This window comes from Rattus norvegicus, chromosome 14 (assembly GCF_021556685.1).
Source record: "Rattus norvegicus strain SHRSP/BbbUtx chromosome 14, alternate assembly SHRSP_T2T, whole genome shotgun sequence".
In the NCBI taxonomy this organism is placed as follows: domain Eukaryota; kingdom Metazoa; phylum Chordata; class Mammalia; order Rodentia; family Muridae; genus Rattus; species Rattus norvegicus.
In genome coordinates, this window is record NC_141547.1 from 88,327,510 (window position 1) to 88,349,011 (window position 21,502).

A 21,502-nucleotide genomic window follows, 5' to 3' on the forward strand; every position below is an offset into this window, starting at 1 on the left:
AACATCTGAACATATCTTTAGCATCCTCCTTCTACTTAATTTTTTTCTTTTACACAAGTATTTGTTTGAGTGGCTAGGCTAATCTGACTGCATAATATTTTATTGGTGAATTGATTACAATAAAGTGACTTTACATTAAAAATCAGCTTTTTTTAGGCTGGTCTTGAACATGTAGTCCTCTAAACTTGGCTTCCCAAGTAACTGGGATCATAGTTACCAGTAAGGAATGGTTCTTGCACTCAGAGATGTTATGTTTGTAAAGGAACAAAAGATGCCAACACAAAAAACAGAGACCAATCACAGAGAGGGAGGATCGGCATATCCTTTTTTGAAACAGCTTCAGCAGAGAGTTTCAAAAAAATTTAGAATTTGTTAACATGACCAAGGAGCATTTCCAGAAAAAAGGAGCAGTGTTTGACGTGTAAGGGCTTGCTAGGAGTGGACAGTGCTCACTGGTCAGTGTGTCTGAGGTATATCATGGAGTGGCAAAGGTGGGCTCAGAAAGGGAGCCAGGTCCAGCATCAATGGCCAGTGGAGCAATAGAGTCAGGAATGCTCTTGAGGCACGAGTAAGTAAGAGCTGGAGACAGGTAAGTCTTGGGTCACACTTCCCATTGGCCTTTTACTTTTGGTGGCTCAGTGTCCTGAGATATACCAAGTATTAGTTTCACAGAGATTTCTGTAGACCCAGATAAATTCCTCCTGTTGTATGTATTAGCCTAACACAATATGGTCCTTCAAAATACCCTCCCTTACCCCAAATTCTGTTTGCTGCTTGAGACTTAGAATCTCATGGAGAACATGGGTTTATTTGACATTATTTTTTTGTATGAAGGAAGCTAGGCTATTAAGGATCAACTTAATTTTTATATCAATTTAGTTCTACCAGAAGCTATTTCTTAAGTCCAGAATGAAAGACTGAAGGTGGGGTAGGAGATATATTAAAACACCACATTGAAAGATTTTCTGTGACCTCAATTTTAGCAAGCTCATTTGGAAGCAGAAATTTGTGCAAATCGTCCACATTATAACATTCAATTTAGCTTACAATTGGAGATATAATTACTTTAAAGGATGTAATTAAAACAATTTTATATCCATTTGAGTCAGAGTTAGAAATATGATTACAGAATAGACTTCTAGAGACCGCTAAAAATTGTCTTCATTTCTCCTGCCTCCAAGAAAAATGCTTTTCCTGGCGAATAGATTACAGTGCATGGAGGAAAAGGATGGAGACCCAGTCACGTGATTTCCTGACATTAATTCACAGGCTCTGAACATGGCCTTGTTCAGCTACAAATTTCAGAATCATATTGCCCTTCAGTTTTCAAGAACATCAGCTTTCTTTCCCAAAGCCTTTTGGTAGATTGTTGACACTTTTTTTCTGTGCTTTTCTGGAACTCTGTGTCTAATTCTAATGAGGTGTGATATCAGTCGGGCTGCATATTTACAACTCAGGCTTGCAAACAGCATATTTTGGGCATAAGAACTATTTTATTATAGGAATGTGATTTTAAATAACGAGATGAAATCTTACTTCTTCTTGCTCCATGTTACCTTGAACAGTAATCTCTCTTTTGTCCCATGTATCCATACTGTATACACTGCCTGCATATTAATCATTTAGCAGCAGATAGAACTTTTGGTTATCAGATCAGTTGTCATGGCACAAAAATGCATTTGTTCAAGTAACATTTTTTTTAATGGTAGCCTCAAAATACAAAGAGGAATTTGTATTTTGGAAATTTTATTGAGGCATATTATTATTGTATTATTCATCACTTGAATGTCTAACTATGTCTACTTTGTAAATTAAACCTTACTATAGGTATGTGTAGATAGAAAAAATTTGCTATGTCCATGGTTTGATTATGTATGTTTTCAGGCATCTACTAGGGACCTTGCAAAATGTCCTGTGCACATGAGGGATGATAACTGTATTGGCTTTTGTTTGTTCTTCTTTAAACTTATTTATTTATTTTACATGTGTGTATTTGCATGTGCACATACCTGTATGTAAGATTGAGGGAGTCTATGTGTATCATGTGCATTTAGGTGCCCATAGAGCCAAGCAGTCATCAGGACCCATAAAACTGGAGTTACAGGTGGTTGTGAGCCAACATGTGGGTGCTGGGAACTGAGCCTAGATTGTCCACAAGAGCAGTAAATGCCCTTAACTTTTTTTTTCTTTTCTTTTTTTCGGAGCTGGGGACCGAACCCAGGGCCTTGCGCTTGCTAGGCAAGTGCTCTACCACTGAGCTAAATCCCCAATCCCTGCCCTTAACTTTTGATCCACCTCTCCAGCCAATGGTTTTGTTTATTCCAAGTGATATTCAATGGTAATTATGTTTATTTTTATTCATTTAGAAGTAAAATATTATTTTGTTTATTATTATAGGCATATCTGAATATCAAAATAACTAATGCATAAATCATCTGTGTTTGCAGAGACAGTTTACCACCTGTCCCTGAAGAATATGTTGTGGGATCCCCAGAAAGTCCAGTCTGATCTCAGATACCAGTTTGGTTTCAATGACCTTCAAGTGCAACACATCCTGAATTATTCAGCCAAGCGGGAGGAGGTATGCACACTTGTTTTCTTCTATGGCATTGAGCATCCTTAGAGTGACTCTAGAATATATTCACCGCCCCCACCACATGACTTTACCCAAGCAAGTGAAAGATCTGTATGACAAGAGCTTCAAGTTTCTGAAGAAAGAAATTGAAGAAGATCTCAGAAGATGGAAAGACCTCCCATGCTCTTGGATTGGCAGGATTAATTTAGTAAAAATGGCCATTTTGCCAAAAGCAATCTACAGATTCAATGCAACCCCCATCAAAATTCCAACTCAATTCTTCATAGACTTAGAAACAGCAATTTGCAAATTCATTTGGAATAACCAAAAAAAAAAAAAAAAACCAAAACCCCAAAACAAAAAAACCAGGATAGCTAAAACTATTCTCAACAATAAAAGCACTTCCTGGGGAATCACCATCCCTGACCTCAAGCAGTATTACAGAACAATAGTGATAAAAACTGTATGGCATTAGTACAGAGACAGGCAGGTAGATCAGTGGAACAGAATTGAAAACCCAGAAACGAACCTATACACCTATGGTCACTTGATCTTTGACAAAGGATCTAAAACCATCCAATGAAAAAAATTAGAATTTTCAAAAATGGTGCTGGTTCAACTGTAGGTCAGCATGTAGAAGAATGCAAATCAATTTATTCTTACCGCCCTGTACAAAGCTCATGTCCAAGTGGATCAGGACCTCCACATAAAACCAGATACACTCAAACTAATAGAAGAGAAAGTGGGGATGAGCCTCAAACACATGGGCACTGGAGAAAATTTCCTGAACAGAACACCAATGGCTTATGCTCTAAGATCAAGAATTGACAAATAGGACCTCATAAAACTGCAAAGCTTCTGTAAGGCAAAGGACACTGTCATTAGGACAAAACAGCAACCAACAGATTGGAAAAAGATCTTTACCAAAAAATACAAAGAACTGAAGAAGTTAGATTCCAGAGAGCCAAATAACTGTATTAAAAATGGGGTACAGAACTAAACAAGGAATTCATAGCTGAGGAATATCAAATGTCAGAGAGGTACCTAAAGAAATGTTCAACATCCTTAGTCATCAGGGAAATGCAAATCAAGACAACCCTGAGATTCCACCTCACACCAGTCAGAATGACTAAGATAAAAACTCAGGTGACAGCAGATACTGGTGAGGATGTGGAGAAAGAGGAGCACTCCTCCATTGTTGGTGGGATTGCAAACTGGTACAACCTCTCAGAAAATCAGTTTGGAGGTTCTTCAGAAAATTGGACATTGCACTACCTGAGGACCCAGCTATGCCTCTTCTGGGCATATACCCAAAAGATGCCCCAACATATAAAAAAGACACGTGATCCACTATGTTCATCGCAGCCTTATTTATAATAGTCAGAAATTGGAAAGAACCCAGAATGCCCTTCAATAGAGGAATGGATACAGAAAATGTGGTACATCTACACTATGGAATATTACTCAGCTATCAAAAACAATGACTTTATGAAATTCACAGACAGATGGATGGAACTAGAAAATATCATCATGAGTAAGGTAACCCAATCACAGGAAAACGGACATGGAATTCACTCACTGATAAGTGGATATTAGCCCAAAAGCTTGAATTACCCAAGATGCAATCCACGAGCCACATGAAACTCAAGAAGAAGGATGACCAAAATGTGGATGCTCCATTCCTTCTTAAAGAAGGGAACAAAAATATCCATAGGAGGGGATCAGGAGGCAAAGTTTAGAGCAGAGACTGAAGGAATGGACATTCAGAGTCTGCCCCACATGTGGCCCATACATATACAGTCACCAAACTAGGTAAGATGGATGAAGCAAAGAAGTGCAGGATGACAGGAACGGGATATAGATCTCTCCTGAGAGACACAGCCAGAGCATGTCAAATACAGAGGTGAATGCTAGCAACAAGCCACTGAACTGAGAACAGGACCCCGATTGGAGGAATTAGAGAAAGACTAAAAGAGCTGAAGGGGCCTGCGGGCCCATAAGAATAACAATATCAACCAACCAGAGCTTCCAGGGACTAAACCACTACCCAAAGACTATACATGGACTGACCACTGCATATGTAACAAAGGATGGCTTTGTTGGGCACCAATGGAAGGAGAAGCCCTTGATCCTGCCAAGATTGAACCCCCAGTGTAGGGGATTGTCCGGGGTGATGGTAAGGGGGGGTGGATGGGAGGGGAACACCTTTATAGAGAGGAAGGAGGAGGGGTTAGTGTTATGGACAGGAAACCAGGAAAGGGGATAACATCTGAAATGTAAATAAGAAATATCCAATTAAAAGAGAGAGAAAAAATGGGCTACACAGAGAACGGCCTTATCGGGCATCCATGAGAGAAGAGGCCCTTGGCTCTGTGAAGGCTCAATGTCCGAATGTAGGAGAATGCCAAGATGAGGAGATGGGAGGTTGTAGGAGGGTGGGTGGGGGAACAGTTTCAGAGAGGCAGGGAGAGGGGTAAAGGATAGGGGGATTCCAGAGGGGTAATTGGGAAAGGGAATAACATTTGAAATGTAAGTAAAAAATACCCAATATAAAACAAATCGGATACAGAGCTAAACAAAGAATTCTTACTTGAGGAAAACTGAATGCCTGAGAAGCCCCTGAAAAACGTTCAACATCCTTAGTCATCAGGGAAATGCAAATCAAGACAACTCTGAGATTCCACCTCACACCAGTTAGAATGGCTAAGATCAAAACCTCAGGTGACAAGAGATTCTGTCAAGGCTGTGGAGAAAGAGGAACACTCCTCCATTATTGGTGGGATTGCAAGCTGGTACAACTTCTCTGGAAATCAGTCTGGAGGTTCTTCAGAAAATTGAACATTACACTACCTGGACTCAGCTATACCACTCCTGGCATACACTCAAAAGGCACTCCAACATATAACAAGGACACGTGCCCCACCATGTTCACAGCAGCCTTATTTATGGTAGCTAGAAGCTGCAAACAATCCAGATGTTGTTCAACAGAGGAGTGGACATATAAAATGTGGTACATTTACACAGTGGAGTACTACTCAGCTATTAAAAACAGTGACTTCATGAACATCTTAGGCAAATGGATGGAACTAGAAAATATCATCCTGAATGAGGTAACCCAATCACAAAACACACATGGTATGTACTCACTGATAAATGGATCTTAGCTCAAAAGCTCATAATATCCAATATACAATTTACAGACCACATAAAAGCTCAAGAAGAAGAAAGACCAAAGTGTGGATGCTTTAGTATTTCTTAGAAGGGGGAACAAAATACTCACAGAGGAAATATGGAAACAAAATTTAGAGCAGTGACAGAAGGAAAGGACATCCAGAGACTGCCACACATGGGGATATGCATCCCACATGCAGTCACCAAACCCAGTCATTATTGGGGATGCTAAGAAGTGCATGCTGACAGGAGCCTGATATAACTGTCTCCTGAGAGGCTCTGCCAGAGCCTGACACATACAGAGGCAGATACTCACAGCCAACCATTGGACTGAGAATGGAGCCCCCAATGGAGGCGTTAGAAAAAGAACTGAGGTAGCTGAGGGGCTTTGCAACCCCGTAGGAAGAACAACAATATCCACCAACCAGACACCCCAGCGCTCCTAGAGATTAAACTGCCAACCAAAAACTACACAAGGAGTGAAGCATGGCTCCAGCAGCATATGTAGCATAGAATGGCCTTGCTTGGCATCATTGAGAGGAGAGGCCCTTGGTCTTGTGAAGGCTTGATGCTTCATTATAGGGGACAAGCGGGACAGAGTGGGTGGTGGGTAGGGGAACACTCTCATGATGGCAGGGGGTGGGGGGATGTGATACGGGGGTTCCGGAGGGGAAACCAGGAAAGGGGATAATATTTGAAATGTAGATAAAGAAAATATCCAATTAAAAATAAAAAGAATGTATCTGCATTTCACATTCACCTGCAGATCCAAAGTTTGAGATAACATGTGAATTTGTGCAGTCCCTTGTCACCACACCCCAAACAGTGCATAGTCACTCTTTATAGAGTACTCACATCGTGTTAGCTATTTTAAGTCACTGGAAATGAGTTAAACTATCTAGGCATAAGTTTGCAGCTTTTATACATAATACCATACCCTTTTGAATGAAAGAAGTTAACATTCGTGGGCTTTGGAATCTTTGGAGGGTCCTGGCATCAGTGCTCCATAGGACTAGAGAGACAACTATATATCAATGGAGCCAGCTGGGTAGTGATGCTGGGGGATGGTAGCTAGGAGCGGGGTTGAAATCTGCCTCTGAACGTCTAACTCCTTAGACATAGCAGCCTTAGGAACGGCCCTTTCTTTCCTTATCACTTTATCTCAGGACTCAGGTGGTTCAAAAATGATATAAACTTGATCTCTCTGGGAACCATCAGCTTGAGAAGCCAGGCCAGACCAGGTGGAGATGTAAGGTTCACCAACTAGACCAGTGAGTATAGCTTTGGGCAGGAAAATTAGACTTGGTGGAGCAGACATGTGGAGGATTCTCCAGGCAAAGAGAAAACTGGTATGAGAGGAGATGGGCTAGCTGACACCAAGCCTCAGTTACTAAACTAGAAGAAATAAAGATGTCGTCTTAGCCCACCCTTAGTATATAGTTCATATGGGTATTGCAGAGGCTCTCTGGGTGTCTTTTGTCTGAAGACCCATTTTCAGGAGCCTCAGACAATTAGGAGGCCCTTCTGCTTTGCAGCAGGTCCAACAGCACACACTTGCATCCTTGGTTTGTCAACCTCCTTTTCTCAGACCCAGCTATAGGGCTTTTCTTGTATACTCAGTGAAGACCCGCTATCTCCTTTTGGAGTATTGGAGTATAGTGGGGGTAGGATTTAGCTTACTTTCCTGTGATTTTTCCATTTCCCTGTGAGTAACTGCTTTTACCTGATATATTAGCCTTGCTTTGACCATAGTGCTCTAACCCCAAGGTTTTTTTTTTTTTTTGAAAAGTCAATCCATAAATTTTTAAATAGTATTTGGAGATGAATTCTTTGTGAAGTAATTAAGACTAGATAAAGTCATGGGGTGGTTAACTCCATGTCATGATGACATTTGTAGCTTTATTAATGGAGGAAGAGATTTAAGTGCTACACTTACCCTACCTGGCCAGCTAACACTTGGTGTGATGTTTTGATGAAGAATAAGGCCTTCATCAGATGTCAAGATGATGTCAGGACCACATTCCTAGACTTGCTCGTCTCCAGCCTCTTGAGCTATGTGAACCCAAGAGGCCCAGTGGGTTTAGCCTTTTGGTTTACCACCATACACTGTGTGATCTAAGCATTTCATGAAGTATAACTATCTTACCTGACTTGAGATTTTGGCTGTCAAAATGTTCCATAGCTGCTGTAGTTGAGACATGAAGCCCAAGTAGTCTGTCCTTTACTCCATTCCCTGTTTTTATGGTGCCATTTTGTCATTACGTTACAATAATAGTCAAGTAAAATGATAGGACTTTTACATTGGAAAGGCAATCATTCTGAGTTTAACATTAAATGGAAAATAGTCAGGAAAGATCATAATGTAATTGTTGGTGTGGATATAAGTTCTTTGGATATAGAACATTACAGGTACTGCATACCATGTGATTACAGTACCTGTTTCTGCTCCAGTGTGAGAACAACAGCATAGAGCCTGGAAACAGCTCAAAGCAACACCTAGACACTGTTGTTGGAAGTCCAACGTGGGCCATCTTGGTCCAAAACCAATGTCTCTTCAGGATTGAATTTCTTCTGAAGGACCTAGATACTGTTGTAGAGAAAAACGTCCTTCCTTTAGCCTTCTAGTTCAGTGGCTATCCTTACAAGTTAAAGTAAAAGAAAAAAAAAGGCTAGAGAAACCCAGCTTTCACTATGTAAGTATGCATAGCAGTTGACAAAGACATTGTCGAGGAGGCGACCTGGTGACTGAGGTTTATGCAGGGCCATAGTCTGAACACACAACAGGGTGTAGGCCTTCATTAAGCGAGGGAAACAATGGACAAGACAAGGCAGGTTCTGGTGGATAGAGGTAATCTTGTGCCTCTAAGTGAGCAGAGTGGGCAGGACAGATTCTCTCTTCCTAGTATGACATCATGTGTGTGAATGGAAGCTTGCTCTATTAAACAGGAAGTCGTCTACTGGACTTTCTGATAGGGTGAAGGGTTGGAAGCTTTTCCTGCACTACCGACTACGTCAAAATAACTCCTATGCTAAAGATTTGGAGTGATGCATTCTGGGACTTTTCAACATCTCCCATCCCATGCCTGCGTTATTGAACTTTTCCATTGTCCAGAGGCTGCCATCATCTCTGCTTGTAGTTTCTCCTCTGTCTGGAAAGTCAACAACTTACCAGGATTTGTCTTATCCAACTTCTCTGATAGTCTTTTGCCTACTGATTCTGGTAATGAGGGCTTCTGCAATTACATTAAGCCTACTTGATAATTGGGGTAATCTATTATTTGGCCAATTGACACCTCAATTCCATCTGTGACCTCAAATTTTATCAGTTATTCAACCTAAAATGTTCATAAGCCCCGGGGGCTAGGATTCGGAAACCTCAGGGTCGGTGGGTCTACTTCCCACTTTTGTAAAGTCTGTGAATTTCTGTTTCCTGTTTGTGTGTTCAGGTCCTCTCCATGTCTAGTCTGACTGATGTCCCTACATTTCCTGTGCCTGTTGGGAGGGGTTACTATATACTGCCCCTGGACTGAAGTGGGATGTATTTTTATCTTTTATACTTATATCGATCTTTTTCGTCTCCACAACATGATTCCTTGAGGACCTTGTGCTATGAGTTTTCTCACTCCAGCCTCAGAGCTCCCTTGCCTTCTTCAGATTCTGTGACAGGGCCTGTCAATGGGAGCTTGCAGTCTGCACATACTATGCTGTTTACTACACAGACTGAACATCTAGGCAGCCACATGGCCATATCTTTCTAACGTGATACATGACCTTGATATTACTTTCAGGTGGAAAAAAAATTCTCAAAACAAAACCCCAAGTGGCTCGGTGGCTTTGGTAGTCATATGTGAATAATTTTCATCTGAGTCCTAAGGAAAAGTGCGTAATGAACAAAGGAGCTTCATTGTTCCTTGATTATGGCCCTTGTCTTAGTCCAGTCTGATGTTGAAATTACACAGCTTGGGAGCTATGCCCCAGGAACTCCTTTCTCATAACTCTGGAGGCTGAGAGTCTAAGGGCAGGGTACCAGGGGACTGTCTGGTTAAAGTCCACCATCTAGTTCTATGACAATGTCTTCTCACTGTGCCCTTACACAGTCCAAGAGATGAATGACAAGCTCATCAAACACCCCCTTCACACATCAGTTCTAGCATGACAGCTACTTCCACACGACCTCATTGGCTCCCATGCGAGTCATCTCTCCATGACTGCAGCAGCGGCCTGAGATTTTGATCTCCTTACTGGAAGAAAGGTTTATTTGACTCAGTTTCAGGAGTATCATAGGTTCCTTGGCACCACTGTTCTCGGGGTATTCAGTGAGATGATACAACACGGTGGGAAGGACGTGATGAAGGAAGCTATTTACTTCATGGTGGCCTAGAAGCAAAGACACGAGAAGGGAAGCAGGTCCCAAAACACTGCAGAAGAGTACACCCCTGATGATCTTATTTTTCCCTGCTAAGCCTCATCTCTAAAGGTCACCTCCTACTATCATACTATGGTCCTCTGGAAACTACCACTTCCAAACTGTAGCGCACACCAGAGGCTCTACTCCATCACATTGTCACCTTGTGGGTGATAGCTTCTATGCTATACCAAAAGGACAGGACCTACTTTTGTCCTTAACTTAGAGGCCTCCTTCAGAACAAATAACCCAGACATTTTAGTGATACCAGTGTTCGATCAGCAACAGTGGGGAATTATTTTGAAAGGAAAACATTCCAGTAAAACCAGCTTCACGTCTAAGTGTTTCTTATGTTCTTTCTAGATTCCTACACACAGCTTCCTAGAGAGGATGGTATGTTCCATCTTGTCCAATACTTCTGAGGACGAAGCACAGAGCGGGAGCTACCAGGCAGACTGTCATCCCAAGTGGTCAGCAGTCAAGAACTACATCATCCATGCCGTCAGTTGGCCGAAACTCTATGGACAGGTGCTGTTGCATGTCTGGATGCTTTGAGTCCTGCGGTTCTTTGCCCCTCACATCATTTAATCTGTTATGTTATTCTATGACTTTTCCTGGGATACGACCATAGGACTTCCATATCTGGTCATTGTGATCTCCTCTCACATGCACTGAACAGCCTTAACTCATCAAACTCTCAGCCCAAGACACCAAAAATATTTGACACATGCACAAACATACCTGTTATCTAAGAGGTTCCTAAATTCAAATTTTGTGTATCATGTTCATGTTGCTGGCATGTGAGATCCCTCGGGCCACTTTGACCAAAAGTTAGGCAAACATTACTTTTGACTCATGCTTTCTATGTTTTTTTCCTTGAAATATTATGCAAAAATAATGACTGATTTAAAGGCACACCAACTGTCTTCATAGATGTAAGGGAAAAGTGTGTGCATGTGTGTTTCCGAGAAGCAAGGCTGGTGTATAGAAGAGTTCCTTGATGAGTAGAAAGTTGATAGCTTCAAAAGCTCACCATAGCCCTGGATAGTGCACAGCTGTTTCTTGAGATACATGGCTATGAACAGGGCACTCTCCTACCACAGTACCACCCAAATGTCACATCTACTTGCATCCTTTTGCCCTGGAGAACTCACCCTGATAAAACCTTCATCCCTTCCAAACATGCACGACTGATAAAGGTAAGAGTAGCATGTATTGGATAAAATAAATCATCAGGAAAATACACACAACTGTTCACTTGATAGTGTGCACCTTATTCATCACTGCAATGATGAAGAGACAGTGTTGAGGAAACCAGCATTTAAGATGTTAATGTAGGTTGCTGGTCCAGCCTTCACCCGTCTACCTGCATTTACATCATGCATATCCTCACTGTCTGACCTGGGCATGAGACAACTTGTACAGCACGGATGATGACCTTAGTGCTGGCTGCCTTATGTGTATCATTCTGAGACCCGTCACGAAGTGGTGTTCAGCAGCTGCTCATTAATTACAGGACATATTTTAAAGCTCATCATTTCATGAAACTGTCTTCAAAGATCAACTTTCAGGTTAGATCTTTTGAAATGAAATCCAGAGTTTTAGCTTTTCTCATTTCTTTTCAAGGAATGATAAAAAGAATAGAGGAATAATATATAAGCGGGGTGTCCCCCGTTGACATTTATAACCTTTATTTTTGAGCAGTCATGAAATCATAGTATAATTGTAATAGACATTTTGATTGACCAGAAATTGAAAAAAAATAATTTGAAAATAGTCTTTTACTATTTCTTAAGCACAGTGTTTCTAATGTGACTGATAGTCTACTTTTGTTTCTAAATTTGCAGGTGTTTGACCAGTGGCAGCAAGGTAGTCTGCGGCAGAACCTGCTTGCGGGTACCAGCCACAGTCTGGCAGCCCTTAGGGACCAGTTTAAACAGCAGAGCGAGTCATGGAAGGTGGTGGAGGCCCTGCACACGGCCCTGCTCATCTTGAATGACAGCTTGGCAGTGGATGGCCCTGGAGACAACCATCTGTTTCCACAGATGTAAGGCATATGTATGTCTTTTGCCAGTGAGTAGGTTTGATGACACTGACATGGTAGGAATGTGTAATGATGCCGTTAGAAACAAATTCTGTGAAAGTACAGCTGAACAGGGCTGCCAAGTTACATGGGCAACCCAAGGCTTTTGTTGTGGATATTGCCGGGATAGACCTAGGCAGTTATCTGGACATGGATGTGGATATGTAAAGCTGTCTAATGAACTGTCCAGGTGTGGTGGCACACGTCTCTCCTCCCAGTTCTCAGGAGGCTGAGCTCTCTTGAGCTCAGGAGTTCATCCCAGCCTCAGTAGCAAGAGTCCATGTCTCAAAAAATAATCAACCGAAACCAAATGAACAAGCAAGCAGAGTAAGTAACCTTACAGCAACACAGTCACACTGGAGAAGCCATCATTGACCCGAATTTCAGGTTGATGTCTTTGTCTTTTTTTTTTTTTTTCTTTTTTTTCGGAGCTGGGGACCGAACCCAGGGCCTTGCGCTTGCTAGGCAAGCGCTCTACCACTGAGCTAAATCCCCAACCCCGACATCTCTCATCTTTTGTCCTTTATCTGGCCAATCTTTTTCTGGTTTAAGATGCACTGTGTGCCCGTGAAGATGTAGAAAGTCTGGAGTTGGCTGCTCTTGACAGCTCTGCCCCCCCACTGTGACCTGCATATGGTTCTTCACGCTCCCACACTTGTTTTCATTCCAGCCTTCTCTTGTTTTCAGTTCTTACACTCGCTTCCTTCATACTGCCTCGTCTTCATCGTCATCTGCATCCATTTGAGCCGAACACCCATTATCCTTTTTAACAGACAAGAGCCTTGATGGACCATGGGTTGAGCCTCTGTCTCTTCCTGCAGTCCCAGGCCCCCAAGTTGGGATGCAGAGGCAGATAGGTATTGCTGAAGATTCTGCCCTCAGTGGTGGCAGGCTTTCAAGGTGACCATCTTTACAAAACATGCTTAATGGAGACCCCAGGTTGAATAGCTGGCCCCACCCCTCAAGCTCTGGGAGAGTCAAGCAGCCTTAAAAGTTATATTTTTTCCTTTGATCTTGGAGACTGTTAGCTTATCCCGTGCAGGATTTCTTTGATGGGTCTTTTATGCTTTTTTTTTATTCCTTTGATGGGTCAATATTTTGAAAGTCAAATTAATTTTCTGTGCCTTATAACTGTAAGCTTTAAGGCATTAAAAAAAGTATGTTTCCCTGTGTATCCCAACCTGGCCTTGAACTCACAATCCTCCTGCATTGGCCTGCCAAGGTCTGGGATGATTGATAGGCATCAATGGTCATTCCCAGCAATGCAAATATTTGTAAAAATAAGATGATACTTCAACCCAATTTTCACCTGCTTCATACATTTCTGGAGGTAAAGAGAATATTTAAATTGAACCTGTCTTCTAAAAGATCCAACAACTCACAACGCAGTTCGTCAAGAACTCAGCTAGGCACTGAAGTTGGCCTTCTAGTCTGTGAGCTCAATTCATGTTTTCTTTGGCTTCATCTCTTGAATTGATGCATTTGCTTATTTTTGCCCCCCAGATTCCAGGATCTGGACAAGTTGCAGCATGCATTGTCAGAACTGTCCCCATGGCCATCTCTGAAGAGATTGCCCCTGCTGGATACTGTTCTCAGGAACGTGGTCTCCCAGGACTTGCAATTTGTTCAAGGTGAACCAGCTCTGCTTTTCTTTGTCACTCACTGACTGGGACCAAGTGGAAGTGTTTTTTTGTGTCTTGCTGGTGAAATGATAAAGTTTCAAGCTGAGTTTTGTTGATTTTGTATACATTTACGTATTGCTGTAGCATCCTCAAGGGTGTGTCACATAGAACATGCCATGCTGCTGTCACAATGAAGGCCACATTCTGCTGTTTAGCAGAGCCTCAGTGTGGTCTGGGTCATGCAATTTCATGGGACAGTTTAACTCTCTCACTGACACCAGTCCCATGACTGTCAGTCTGGAGATGTCCCCAGGACACTGTGCATAAGGGCCTCTCTCTGCTTGCCTGCCCTCTGCACTGTGTAGAACTTGCATGGGATTGAGAGCTTTCTAAGAGTGCAGAATGTCCTTTTGTGAACTTTCACTGCCTGGCAGGTGTTCCTTCTGCCCTAGTTCGAGGAAGGCAAGGTTACACTTTGCTTTTATGGTCTAAATCCTTTTCACCCTTTTAGGGAGAAGAGAGGAAGACAGTGTAAGGGGGGCATTGCTTTAGAAGCCAAGTGCTCTCCCAACAAAGCACCCACACTACTGAGTTCTCAGAAAGGATAACAGAACATTCTATCATGTTCCTATTTTCCTTTACAGGCTGGATTCGCTGAAATTCATGTTTTTTTGAATTCACTTTACTCTTTCATGGTTATGGTGAATATCAAGGATGGGAGAAACCTCATCCGAATAGAGGGTGAAACATATTTCTGTCTTGCAGAAGTCCTCAGTTACCTGGAGAGGTCAGCAAGGGATTTTATACCTGCTGGGTCTGAAGGATGGAGACTAGAAAAGGATGTGTTCTTTCAGGGTCTAAACCAGGTAAAGATTATACACAAACCATTTTTCCCTTACAAAACATTAAAAACCCGAAGCAGTATTCAGCCTTACCTGTTGTGAGTTTTTCTGATGACATAAGGACGATGAGCAGGTTTCTTGAAAACACTGGGCTTTACTTTAATGTGGCTGTTTCTGTTTGTAGTTGATTCCACGGGGAGCATCACCGAGCTTTCCTAAATGTCCCCTCTTCTCATCCTTATTATATTTCCAGCTGTTGACAAAGAATGCTTCTACCTTTTGCCTGAATGGACATTTGTCTCAGGAGGCTCCCCTCCCCACCTGGAACGCCAGCCTCTGGAGGAGTGTCTGGGGAGTGCTATGCCATACCCCCTCCTTCAATGAGACCAGCATTTTAAATAAGCTGCTCCGAGCAGTGAAGGGTGCTGTAAGTATCCACTGGATCTCTCCTGCAGCACCAACTGGACTCCGGTTTAAGTGCAAGTCACCCAGCATGCTAATGCTGTACCTGGAATTTGGACCGTGCAAATGTTGCCATCGCTTGAAGGATGCTGCTGCCTAAATGGTGGCTACTCCTCAGTTCTCTCCTGCCTGACTACTTGTGTGTGGTGGCACATACTGCCACAACCTTGCTGGCAACCTCTGAGAGTACTGCAAATTTCCGAAAATACACATCTGCCTCTCAGGCTTCCTGGTCTCTCCCCCACTTTGTTTATCCTAGTTGCACATGGGAAGGAAAGCACAGAGTGAATTTGGTAACAGTTAATGTCTAGCAGCTGGTAGCCATGGCTTTTAGTGATGAGAGGATTTGGAAGTGACTCTCTTCCCCCTGACTCTCTTCCCCTGTCACTGCCTAGCATCCAGGCAACCCTGCTGAACATTCACACAGACTATGGAATGTTTTGAAAAATGATTATGTCGGCCTCAGCACTTATTTTTCTTACTGAGAATTAAAATGTATAATATTCTCGTGTTTATCATTTTGCTCCTCTCGCCATTACCTGTCTCTTAAAAAAATTCTTCATTATATGCATTAGAATGCAAACTTAGGGAAATAATAAAGCCAGTTAAATGGAAATGATGCTGAGCAAAATTAAAGCAGAAATAAGAGTATGTGCATAGTCAAGCCACGCATCGTCTTCTCAGCGTTTACAATGCAAGCCAAGAGGTATAGAAACATGAAGATCATCTCTGGCCTGAGCAGGGCAGATACCATGAGCACACAACAGTTCAGCGTCTGGGAATTTCCCCAAGGACTTTTGTGTGTTTTGAATGCAGAGGAAAACTTTGGAAGCTAAGAAGAGTCGTAGAGGTCGCTTGTTAGACAGAAAGGAATACCTGAAGTTATGCAGGCACAGGGAAAGCCCATGGGGCACTGGGACGGACTCAGTGGGGTCTGTAGGTGGCGAGCATGGTTCTTCAGCTATATGAGAAAGCTTCTCAGACACAAGTTGGGTGACTTGTCCTAACAAACGATTCCAAATGGAATCAGTGGAAATAAAACACTTTCTATAATTTTTCATGACTCTCGGGCCGAGGAGGCTTAGCCAGGTAGAGTTATCTTAGGCTTATGGCTGTTCCTTATACAGCTGCGATCTTGTGAGTATAGGGGCTGGAGTTTGGACAGTAAAGTTGTGGGGCTTCCTTGGTATTCAAGGATTAAAAAAGGCAACTGGGAAAGAAGAGAAGTTTTCAAAGTTTGTGACAACTGCTCAGGCTGAAATTTGTACCGATCATTCTGCAGCATTTTTTGACTAAGGTGTCAGAGCCCAACCTCAAGGGACTGTGGGTTAACACGAGGATGCTTATCAGGTCTGATTCTCTGAGGACTTTGTTAAGCATTCCTCCACCATATTGGGAGATCATCCAACACACATGGCAACAACACTAGAATATCTATTAGATGCTTAATCACATGGGGGATAAAGAATCTTACTTTATTATTGGGTAAAGTTTTATTTGGGGAATGCAACTTTGAACAACTGAGTAAAAGTTCATGTCTACGACTACCTTGAAATCCTTGTCCCGGAGTCCATATGGAGATCTTGATCACTGAGCAAGGGAGGCTCCATATCAAATGCTCACACAAAATGGCTTACTTAACTTTTGACAGGCGGTGTTTTCTCTCTCTTTTAAGGGTCGTAGTTTGCAAGCTGTCATTGCAGGACACACAAATAGGTCAGTTTCAGAACACGGTGGGCATTTCGGCTGGCAGGATCTTGGGGCACAGCTGTCAGAAGTGAGCTTTGCCTGTTCTCGGGTCTTCCAGTTTCCAAGAGCTGCTGCCTCAGCTGAGAATAATGTCTCTCCTGGCAGCTGTGAGAACCAGCTTGTCTCCACCGTGTAAGTATGTGTTGGATGGAAAACTTTTCAGGGCTTAGACGTTGGCAGGATTTCAGGTGCTACTTGGTGATGGCTCATACCTAAAGAGCAGAATGGGAAGATACTTAAAGAGATTAACCCATTGCTCACATAAGAAAGCTTCTAAAAACAGCAATACGTTAGTAAAATATTAATAAATTAGTAAAACTATAATACAGTTTCTCTGTTTACAATTTTTCCTGTTATGCTTTCATAATAATCCCCAGGTCTGTGTGTAACCAAGGCTGATTTTCCATATAAGAGACTGCTCAAGTGAGCCATACCTTTTTACTATTTCATGACACTTTATATCAGTAACCACTTTTTTTGTCTGTTAATAAGTCCACAGTCATCTTACCACCTTTTACCCTTTCTTACCCCTCTTGTTCTGTGTTCTTCTCTGTTCTTGTTCCCCATTATCCCCCCCCCCCACTTCATGTGCCCATGGCTGGCCGCCTTTCTTCTCTTCTTCTACTCTTCTCTCATTAAACCTCTCCACATGGGAAAAAAATTAAGTCCATAGTCAAGTATATCAAATAGGGATGTATTTTCTTCTTAGCATCAAAGTTTATTTTATATTATTGTGTTTATTTTCTTCTTGCTTTTTCCTTGACTTGTTCATTTTGTGTTTTATGTATTGCCATGTAGTTTTTCCTTTTTCCAAATCAAGGTAGAAGAATTCATAAGTGAACTATTTAGATTCTAATTGCTTTTTAATGTGGACTGTCATACACTTACACGCATTGCCTTTGGGTGGATTTATAAACACATATCAATGTGAAAACTGTTAGTTAAGTTCTCCTTTCTGGATTCTCTTGGCTGCAGGGTATCACACATACTTGGAGAAGTACAAATGTCCATGCAGCAAATGTCCTACTGGGAAATCATCTCAGGGATCATCAGGAAGACGTGTGAATTGGCTCGATATGTGAACATGCATGGAAGTTTCCAGAACAGTCTGATATGTAAGTCAGGAGGTTTCAACAGCAGTAACATGTGGTGTTTTCCCCGCTTAGTGAAATAGAGTTGCAGTATGAAATATCATTATGCATCATGGAGGGAAGCCTAAAGTGGGAGTCCCTCCAAACGAGGCTACCTCTTACGGTTACTGTGTTCAGGGATGCCTTATAGTTGTGATAGTCCTGTGTTGTCTGGCCAGGTCTATCCAGTAGTATTCACAGAGATTTTATTCACTCTCAAAATTGTCCTTGTTTAGATGAAAACATTTATTTGATTCTGTAATTTTATTTTTTCCTGGAGAGTTTTGTACATGTTTTGATCATATTCATCTCCCTTCCAATGCTTGCCTCCCTCTCCTCCACACCCAACTTCATGTCCTTTTGCAATTTTTAAAAATCCTTCAAGACAAGTTTGTGCTGCCTAAGTACTCTTGGTTTGTGTGGTCTTTCACCAGAGCATGGCTGACTTACTAAGGGCTCCTAGAGAAAACTTTTTCTGTCTCTCCCAGAAGCTAACGATCGCCAATAAGGCTGTGGCTAGAGGTGTGTTTGTGCGCCTTGCTTCGCCTCTCCATGCTTATTTGGTCTGGCTTGAGCTTGCACAGGTCTTGTGTGTGTTGTCACAATTGCTGGGACTTCATATGTACAAACGCCAAGCTGAGTCCAGAAGACACTCTTTCTGTGTAGCCATCTTTGACTCTTACCTTCTTTTTACTCCTTTTTCTGAAATGATCTCTGAGCCTTGGGATGGGGGTGTGGTATATATGTTCCTTTTATGGCTGAGCATTTTGTAGTTTCTTATTCTTGTGCTTTGTGTGTTTAATGTGTCTCTGTTCATCAACATCTACTGCAAATAGAAAATTTTTAGATAATGATGAAGAGGTGCACTTATTTATGGGTATAATAATGTCATGAGGATTTAGTTTAATACTATGTCCATTTAGCCGAGCAATTGTATTAGGTTTTCTGCTAGAGCCGATGACTTTTTTAGCTATAGGTTCTTGTCCCAACAATGATGCCAAGTATATGTATGGGTTTCATTTTGTGGAGCAGAAGGTAGATCCAATCAGAAAATGAAGCGATTGGTCACTCCCATGATAGTCATGCCACCATTGTACCAGTAAGCATGTCTTACCACACCAGTAATTATTGTAGCTCTCAGCTACACAGCTGACAATGGGAATTTCTTATTCTTCCTCTGGTTTAATTTCTTTCCTTCTCCAAATTGCTGACTTTCAGACTGCCAGGGAGTTGTCCTCTCTGGATCTCGGTTGTAAACCTTTGCCTCACTAGACAGAAAGATCTCACAACTCTTTTGGGCCATACCCTGAGAGCTCGGAACTTCAGAGTGCTAGGTTATTTGCAACATCCTCATGACTGGGTGATCCCATACGTTAGCCATTCTCCTTTATAATCCGGTCTTCCTTCTTCCTTATTTTTGCCTGTAATCTTCAGTGTTGTATTCCTACCAGTAACCTTTTGTATTTAGACTTAAAAATCTCTTAAAGGTATTTTTCCCTTCTGATGGATAGTGTCAAGATTCCTTTCTTAGTTCTTCTGGCTGAAATTTCATGGAGACCAGTAAACTCAAGCTTTAAAATAATGCTTCATGCTCTATACTTTGTAGGTTCTTTCTACTTGATAATAAATACTTTAGAAAATATTTCTTTTTTTTTTTCCGGAGCTGGGGACCGAACCCAGGGCCTTGCGCTTGCTAGGCAAGCGCTCTACCACCCCAACCCCAGACAATATTTCTTATTTTTATTCTTCTCTCACATATTACATGTTGTCTGACATTTCTTCTCCCCACAACCTCTCCTCATTCCACATGGCCCTTCTCCCACAGTTCTATACTCTCCCTGTCTCCCCTCAGAAAAGAACACGTTTCTCAGGGACATCAATAAAACGTAACAAGATACAATAAGGCATATAACATCGCACCAAGCCTGGTCAAAGCAACTCCATAGGGGAAAATGGGTCCTACAAGTAGGCCACAGAGTCAAGGACATCCCCAATTCTGGAAACCTTAGGATTTCCATAAGAACATCAAGCTACCCAGTCACACCATAGTCACAGCATAGCCTAACAGTGTGACAACATACCTAAAAGCTCTAGAACAAAAATAAGCAAATACATCCAAGAGGAGTACATGGCAGGAAATAATCATCTTCTTTTGGGTTTGTTGCAAGGAGAGTACTTTCTTGGTTTTTCTAGGGTATAGTTTCCCTCCTTGCGTTAGAGTTTTCCATCTATTTTCCTTTGTAGCCTGGATTTGTGGAAAGATATTGTGTGAATTTGGAATATCTTGGTTTCTCCATCTATGGTAATTGAAAGTTTTGCTGGATATAGTAGCCTAGGCTGGCATTTGTGTTCTCTTAGGGTCTTTATGACATCTGCCCAGGATCTTCTGGCTTTCATAGACTCTGGTGAGAAGTGTGATGAAATTCTGATAGGTTTGCCTTTATATGTTACCTGACCTTTTTTTCCTTACTGCTTTTAATATTTCTTTGTGTAATGCATTTGGTGTTTTAACTATTATGTAATGGTAGGAATTTCTTTTCTGGTCCAATCTATTTGGAGTTCTGTAGGCTTCTTGTATGTTTATGAGCATCTCTTTCTTTGGGGTAGGAAAGTTTTCTTCTATAATTTTGTTGAAGATATTTACTGGTCCTTTAAGTTGGGGATCTTTGCTCTCTTCTATACTTATTATCCTTAGGTTTGGTCTTCTCATTGATCATTCTCTTGATTTCCTGGATGTTATAGGTTAGGATCTTTTGAGTTTTGCATTTTCTTTGACTGTTCTGGTGATGTTTTCTATGGTATCTTCTGCCTCTTGAGATTCTCTCTTTTATCTCTTGTATTCTGTTGGCGTTGCTTGCATCTATGACTCCTGATCTCTTTCTTACATTTTTTATCTTTATGATTGTCTTTCTTTGTGATTTCTTTATTGTTTCTATTTACATTTTTTGATCCTGGGTGGTTTCGTTCAATTCCTTTACCTATTTGGTTGTGTTTCCCTGTAATTCTTTAAGGGATTTTTGTGTTTCCTCTTTAAGGGCTTCTACCTGTTTACCTGTGTTGTCCTGTATTTCTTTAAGGGAGTTATTTATGTCCTTCTTAAAGTCCTCTATCATCATCGTGCAATGTGATTTCAAATCCAAATCTTGCTTTTCTTGTGTTTTGGGGGATATCCAGGGCTTACTGTGGTGGGAGAACTGGGTTCTGGAGATGACAAGTAGTCTTGGTTTCTGTTGCTTAGGTTCTTGAACTTGCCTCTCGCCAGCTGGTTGTCTCTGGTGTTAGATGGTCTTGCTGTCTCTGTCAGTGGCTTGATCCTCCTGTAAATCTGTGTATCAGTACTCTTGGGAGGCCAGTTAGCTCCCAGTGGGATTTGGGTACCAAGAGCTGTGGCACAGGGTCAGCTCCAGGCATGGATGGAAACTGGAAGGATCTTGTCCTAGACCACTCCTTGGATCTGTGTTCT

General features: G+C 41.8%; 1 protein-coding gene across 1 annotated transcript in view; it reads left to right on the forward strand.

The window, feature by feature from the left end:
* Abca13 (ATP binding cassette subfamily A member 13) overlaps window positions 1-21,502 on the forward strand; it is a 484,842-nt gene that overhangs the window by 39,732 nt on the left and 423,608 nt on the right. Inside the window, exons 8-15 of the mRNA XM_087584614.1 lie at window positions 2,448-2,581; window positions 10,515-10,679; window positions 11,999-12,198; window positions 13,738-13,865; window positions 14,622-14,722; window positions 14,952-15,125; window positions 16,836-17,041; window positions 17,885-18,024. Coding sequence (XP_087440740.1) covers window positions 2,448-2,581; window positions 10,515-10,679; window positions 11,999-12,198; window positions 13,738-13,865; window positions 14,622-14,722; window positions 14,952-15,125; window positions 16,836-17,041; window positions 17,885-18,024 — 1,248 coding nt within the window. The remainder of the gene's footprint in view (window positions 1-2,447; window positions 2,582-10,514; window positions 10,680-11,998; window positions 12,199-13,737; window positions 13,866-14,621; window positions 14,723-14,951; window positions 15,126-16,835; window positions 17,042-17,884; window positions 18,025-21,502) is intronic.